The sequence below is a fragment of the Sinocyclocheilus anshuiensis genome, unplaced genomic scaffold, assembly GCF_001515605.1.
Source record: "Sinocyclocheilus anshuiensis isolate Anshui unplaced genomic scaffold, SAMN03320099.WGS_v1.1 scaffold121, whole genome shotgun sequence".
NCBI classification, from domain to species: Eukaryota; Metazoa; Chordata; class Actinopteri; order Cypriniformes; family Cyprinidae; genus Sinocyclocheilus; species Sinocyclocheilus anshuiensis.
This window is the reverse complement of record NW_015539856.1, coordinates 268,082-275,704: the sequence shown is the minus strand read 5'-3', so window position 1 is coordinate 275,704 and position 7,623 is coordinate 268,082. Positions and strand designations below refer to the sequence as shown.

Below are 7,623 nucleotides of genomic sequence, written 5' to 3'. Positions count from 1 at the left end.
TAGTTTGTATATATATATATATATATATATATATATATATATATATAACTGTTGCCACAAAAATAGCACAACTAAATATTGATCATAATAATAAATAATAATAAAAAATATTTTATTTATTTTAAATTTTTTATATAAATTATAATCAGTTTCAAACCTAAAATCATTAAGCTTTTATTTTGGTGGGTTGCCCACCGCTGGTTTTGAAGCACTTCAGTGAAGTGACAATTTTGTGTTTTGCTCTGAAAAACAGAAGATGTTATACAGTATTACAGTTAGACGATCTGAAACGGTGATTGTGCATTAACAGGTACGCAAACGAGTGGTCTGAACTTATTTACCCAGCGCATTTCTTATTTCAGTCATGCACCTGCGCACCATTTATGTGCATCCCTGGTTACAGAGCATGCAGACTTACCAAGCTTATCTGTTCTTTCCCTCTACAGGTCTGAATCCGCTGCCCTTTGACCCTGCCGCGAACAACGAACCCCTGCAATTCAACGGCTCCAATGGTCCTCTGGTCTCTGACTGTCCTCTGGAAAACGGAACAGAAAACAGCAAAAAGAGGAAGAGACCCAACCTTCCTCCAGGTACACTTAATGATTTCCTCTCGCCTCAGACCACGCTCACTCACACTCGTCAGGCCCCACAGTCGTTAACTGCATTCACATCGTTATTTCTGCCGCTGCTCTTTTCCTGACCTTTGAGTGTGGGTGGTGAACGCCTGGGGGTCCTGCATTCTGAGAGACGCTCGCTTCAAATTATCACCTTCATTAAAACATCGGAACAGAAACCTCAGGTTATTTCCACTTTTCTAGTAGCTTTGATCTCATAATTTGACATAAACATTGAGGTTAATAGAATAAAAATCTAATTAAAATATGCCTGGAATACAACATTAAAAATAAGTGACCAAAGTACAGATTTCTTGAGGAGTGGCTCAAGCATTTCTGCTTGTATCTTCTCAAAATTATGACTAACACCTTGCGATCTGGATTTTCAAAATGTAAAAGCGAATCTGGATATATGCCAGTCATGAACAGAGACTCTGTCTGACGCTGATAACCTTCAAAATTACACTTGAAAAGTAACGCCCAGGGAATTTTACAAACCTTTCTGATGCAGGTTGGCTCAAATGAACGAGCCTGTTCATATTCATGCTAATGTTAATGGCGTACTAATTAATTGAATTATGATTAGCTGAAAGAAATGGATCTTGGAAAGGCTACTTAATGTTTCTGGTTGTCAAGGCGACTTAATTGGATCAGATTAATTGTTAATGTTAATTAGGCAGTCTTTTTACCGTTTAACATTTTAAAGTCTTTACAGGGCTCCAGACTGCGACCATTTTTCTGCCGGTGTGACTAATTTTTGTGAGCGGTGCGACCAGTTTTGCGAGTTTTGCGAACTGGTGCGACCACCGCGTTGTCCAGCTCATAAGCGCTGCCATTTCTTTTGCAGAAAGAAAACGGCAAACGAAACGAAAGCGAAACTAAACCGTGCTACGTTTCAGCTGCGCAGAGCGGACCGTTTATCAGCTCGGACCGCGACTCAAACAAACTTGTCCGAGCTCAGAACAGCTTTACTCGGGAGCCAAAGTTGATTTCACGACTCTGTTACTGCACAGATGCAACAGTGCTGCGAGATCCAGTGAGAAGTGTTTGAATTCGCCACACAATGATAAGGTTACTGCGAGATCTAGTGAGAATCATTCAAATTCATTCATCATTCATTCATCATTCAGGGTTTGTACAATCTTTTGCTCCCGCACACCACCCCCAGCGCTACCAAATCTGCTCCTGGCGCCACCATCTGTAGAATTTAGTGTCACTGGTGCCGCTGCTCTCAAATGTTAGTCTGGAGCCCTGCTTTATTTATTGCCACATGACCAGGGCTGGTGGAATTAATTTACAGTATGTGACCATTTTTTACAAGGACAATCCACCTGGATAATGATGGCTCAACTGTTTGTTTTTTTTTATGTGGGTTTTGAACCCACAACCTTCCGAGTCTGTCATTCGCTTAATAATTGTACATTTCAGCCATCATGTGTTTCCACACATGCTGTTCTATGTAAATATGGTCTCCATTTGAAGTCTGCCGCTCTGATCTCCAGGCCCTTGATGGTCATTTCTCCCTCAGGAATTCATGACTTGAAGTGACTCTGATTAGGGATAAATGGCAGCAAGTGACGGTGAGCAGAGCTTCTCATCATCGTATATGCTCAGAGAATTGATACAAATGGAAGTGAAATGGGCTCATATTGTGTTCTGGTCATGGTGAAGAGCTGCTTGTGCAGATCAAAGCTTGCCAGCGAGCTTTAGATCAAAGCTTCCTAGCGCTAATCTAATCTGCCCATTTCAGAACACTTTTTTCTTTAGTGCAAGGACGTCATTTGAGAAAGGCTTAGATGAGCTGTATTCACCATACACCGAATATTTAGACACTCCGGAGTCCGGCTGCTGAAATGTAAGTCAGTGAGTTAATGGGTTTCAGACAAAATGTTTTATTGTTCTGCTGAGGTTGAAGAAGAGCTTTTAAGATTTTGCCAGTGTGGTGCTGCTCATTTAGAAGACGTGGGTTTGAATCTGACATCCTGTAAGACATAGTCTTGGCTTAGTGATGAGCTCTGTTGCTCATGCAGACAATGTGATTTTAATCTGGCTCGCAACACTCCCTAATCTTACTCCTCATATTACTTTCTTTACAATTAGTGAAGTGACATGTGACATGTGGCCAAGTATGGTGACCCATACTAGGAATTAGTGCTCTGCATTTATCCCATCCAAAGTGCACACACACAGCAGTGAACACACACACTGTGAACACACACCCGGAGCAGTGGGCAGCCATTTTTTTGCTGCGGTGCCCGGGGAGCAGTTGGGGGTTCGGTGCCTTGCTCAAGGGCACCTCAGTCGTGGTATTGAAGGTGGGAGAGAGTGCTGTACATTCACTCCCCCCACCTACGACTCTCTAACCATTAGGCCTAAAAAATACTAAAACAGGACACAGTAGTAGGTCAGAGCTGTGGCTTAACAGAAAGCTGAGGTGATCATTCAGACAATTTGAGTTCTAATCTGGCTCGCAACATTCTCCAATATTGCTCCTCTTGTTACTTCCTCTACTCTCCTTTAATTTAAAGAGACAGAAGACTAAAATAGGACACTTTAGTATGTTTGAGCAGTGGCTTAACAGAATGCTGAGGTGCTCATTCAGACAATTTGAGTTCTAATCTGGCTCGCAACATTCCCTGATTTTGTTCCTCTTATTATTCTCCTTTGAATGATAAACAACTAAAAATAGGACTTTTTAGAATGTTGGAGCTATGGCTTAACGGGAATCTGAGGTGCTTATGCAGACAATTTGAGTTCAAATATTGCTCGCAACATTCTCTAATATTGCTCCTCTTGTTGCTTTCTGTACTCTCCTTTAATTGAAAGAAACAAAAGACTAAAATAGGACACTGTAGTATATCAGTGCTGTGGCTTAACACAAAGCTGAGATGCTCATGCTAAGAATTTGAGTTCAAATCTGGCTCGCAACATTCCCTAACTTTTGCTCCGCTTATTATTCTCCTTTGAATAAAAATGACAAAAGACTGAAAATAGGACATTGTAGTATGTTGGAGCCATGGCCTAACAGAAAGCGGAGGTGCCAATATAGACAATTTGAGTTCAAATCTGGCTTGCAACATTCCCTAATCTTGCTCCTTTTATTACTTTGTCTACTCTACTGTAAATAGAAACGCTAAAAATAAGTCGTATGTCAGAGATGTGGGTTTATAGAAAGGTGCTCATGCAGACTTTCTCTACTCTCCCTTTAATGAAAGAGACAGAAGACTAAAATAGTGCACTATAGCTTAACTGAAAACTGAGGTGCTTATGCAGACAATTTGAGTTCAGATCTGGCGTGCAACATTCCCTAACCTTGCCCTTTACTCTCTTATTACTCTCTCTACTATCCTCTAAATAAAAAATGACAAAAGACAGGCCACTTAAAGCCGGTCACACTAGACTTTCAGCATATTAAATTTCTTCAGGCACTGCAACAGTCATATAACATCACACTCTGCAGCGTTGGTGTGCATGCAGACAATTTGAGTTCTAATTTGGCTCTCAACATTTCCTGATCTCGCTTTTATTATTGCTCTCCTTTAAAGGGGTCATATGATGCTGCTAAAAAGAACATTAAACATTTGGGCGGCGTTATGCAAATCTTCCCACATAGTGAGGTAGATATGTCGGGGCGTGTTAGAACGAGCCATTTTAGGTAGGTGTGGCTGACTCTGAACTTTTATAAAGACTATCTCTTTGGATTTGAGACTTTAGTCTTTGCAACTTTACAGACCTTCTTTATGCACCAAGCGCTTGTAACACTCCAAAGAGAAAGGAAAAATTGAAATCGCATCATATGACCCCTTTAAATAAAATTGTCACAAGTCTAAAAACAGGTCATGTAGTATGTCAGAGCTGTGGCTTAACAGAAAGCTGAGGTGCTCATGCAGACAATGAGTTCTAATCAGGCTGGTAATGTTTGCTAATCTTGTCGTTTTAATACTCATTCTAATCTCCTTTAAATAAAAGCACCAAAAGACCAAAAATAAGAGGTTTGTAGTACACACAACACTAATATTGGCTCAACCCAGTGGGAAGTATGCAGTTTGCGTCTCAGTTACTCAATTAGCACCTGTCTGATTTGTTAAGCCTTTGATTATGCTGGCTGAATCACGCGACTGTTGTCTTGAATCTTACAATGCCTGGGCTTAAGTAAAGCCACTAGCGCTTCACAGCCGCTCTAAATAGTTGTGCTAATGTCTGCTTAGCAACCGGGAGCTGCTTAATGGGGTTTCTTTTTGAACAACGCCAGCAGTTTCACTTCCCGGCCTGTCATTATGCCGTGCTCTTATCCGCCGTGACCGTGCCTGATCAATCCGCTCCCTGATGGAAACACATCTAAATGATGAAAATTCGCAGCATCTGGAGCATAATGCATTCAGCCGCTCTGATGTCCTCTGGCAACACAAGACAGAGCCGCTCCTCCGAGGAGTGGAGCTAATGCAGGGGTGTGGACTAATTACCAGCAATGCAGATTTACTCTTGTTAAAGCATTATAATGGATAGATTCATCTCATTAGCGCTGGCACTCCATTAGACATCCAACCCCCCATCCCCCTGCCCCGCTGCTGTTGATGTTACTGGATAACGGATGCACTGCAGAGAGCGAGTGGGTGAGAATCGCTACGCTCATACAGGACTAGGGATGCAACGATACCATTTTTTCAGAACCGATTTTAAATCAATGTAGAATTTCTATACTTCTGTGGGTTGACCTGATCATCACTCTTGTGTGTGTTAAACACAATCTGCTATATATATGAATATATATGAATATATATATGAATATATTTAGAAATTATAGAAATTAATACTTTTAGCAAGGATGCTTTAAATTGATCAAAAATGATGATAAAGACATTTATAATGTTACTAAATATTTATATTTTAGATAAATGCTGTTCTTCTGAACTTTGTTCATCAAAGAAACCTGAAAAATGTCTACTCCACTGTTTTCAACATCATAATAATAATAAATGTTTTTTGAGCAGCAAATCAGCATATTAGAATGATTTCTGAATGATCATGTGACACTGAAGACTGGAGTAATGATGTTAAAAATTCAAAAACATTTCTTTTAAATGCATAGCACAGTAATGAAGGCAGCAACATATGGTAGATAGAACAGAACAAAAAGGACTATTGATAATCTTTCATTGCGCAGAAGTATAATACGAAAGGGTATGGCTTCAATACAGAGCAGCACAAAGCGCTTATACGCATCCCGTGCGCAGAATGATGCGCTTGAAGCAACACGGAGTCATAGCGCGTAGCTCCTCTTAAAAGAGGGAAGAGATATTGCTGCGTAGTGTATTATATCTGTGCAAAATTTTGAGCCTTTTCTTTTAACAGTTTTAAATCTCAGTTATTGTGCGCTCTTGAAGAGAGTTTCATCGTTTTGACTGTAGTAACCGAATGCGACACGTAGTTTGAATGCTGAATGGAGGATGACAGACAGCTGCGGCGGAGAGAAGAGTTTACATGAACTTGACTTAAATATTCATCTATACTTCACATTAAACTATGGAACATATGGAATATAGTGCACGAAAACGTTATGGTGCTTTATAATGTTTTTGTGCCTTTCGTGGGGCTTAACAATAACACAATAGTATACGCTCTATATCGGATTTGGATCGGTCTCGATCCAAAATGGCAATATCGGAGCCGATACCGATACTGAGTATCGGATCGATGCATCCCTATACAGGACAGTTGGCAGGTTGTTTACAGCACGGCCTGAACTCTTCGTCGCTCTAATCGGGAGATACTTCATTGGCACAATGTAGCTAATTCAAATGTTTAATGAACTAAATAGTTTCAATTGCGTTGATACTGTCAATACATCCTGGAACACATATCTGACATGTTTTTCTGCTATTATATATTACAATATGAAAAAAAAAAACAGGAATTGATTACTTAAATAGTTATATTTGGAAAGAATGAATTATTGTAGAGTTAGTAGAGTGGTTTTGTTGGGGAGTGCATCTGCATAGAAAATAAATATATCATTTTTTAATATTAAGGTTTACTCTGAAGATTGATTGATTGATTGATTTTTTTTTTTTACTATGACATCTTTTTAGTGCTAAATAATTTGGGAAAATCTTTAAAAATTTGGGTGTTGTTACAAGAACCAACTCAAGCCTCTTTCAGAAATCTCTTTCCACTTGAGATTTTATAAACCATATTCCCACACTGACAATTCAATGTAACTATAAAGTAATGATCATGATTGTATTGTGCTTATTATAAAATAAAAATATTCAACAAAAATGTAATACTGTAAAATAAAAACAATAAAATAAAGGGGGTCTGAATACTTTCCGTACCCACTGTATATATATATATATCAGGGCTCTACAGTGCGACCATTTCAGTTGCATTTGCAACATATCTCATGAATCCTTTCATAAGCAAAGTGTAGACGGTGTAAATAAAAGTTTAATTGTGCAGTGTAGAGAGCTTCGTTGATTATAAATGTGAGATTGCGATGAACTAAGTTCTAAAACTAAATTTTAATAATTTTTAAGGGAGTTTGTAAAAGTGATAGCCTACTGATTTAATACAACAGTTCAATAAACAAGAAGTTAATATTAAGTGACTTACATTGTCTGACTATAACAATGTTGTCTGATTTTGCTCTATTTTGTCGTCGAAAATAGTTCAAAGTAACAGCTGAGCCGCTGCGCATCTCCATTCAAACACAGGTGTTTATTATTCTACTTGTTCTTATTCTGTCGTTTTAATTAGAATTTTTAAAAAGCTTATAAAATATAAATTTTTTTAATTTGAAATAAAAGATGACATATTTTTAATAAAGTTTAAAAAAAATGCCATTACAAAGGTAAAAACAAATTTCCACTGTAAATCACTTTAAGGAGTCAAATATCAAATTTATTATCAAATTTTGGATTATTGATTAGAAGCTGCTCCTAAATTTTTGACTGTGCTCCTAAATTTTTAAAATTAGGAGCACAAGCGCTCCTAAAAAGAAAAGTAAGCG

General features: G+C 38.5%; 1 protein-coding gene across 3 annotated transcripts in view; it reads left to right on the top strand.

Moving 5' to 3' along the window:
* The window catches only part of LOC107684821 (ecto-NOX disulfide-thiol exchanger 2-like), a 201,363-nt gene that overhangs the window by 63,712 nt on the left and 130,028 nt on the right, over window positions 1-7,623 (top strand). For all 3 annotated transcript variants that reach the window (XM_016481183.1, XM_016481182.1, XM_016481184.1), the window contains one exon: window positions 447-590. In XM_016481183.1, coding sequence (XP_016336669.1) covers window positions 447-590 — 144 coding nt within the window. The remainder of the gene's footprint in view (window positions 1-446; window positions 591-7,623) is intronic.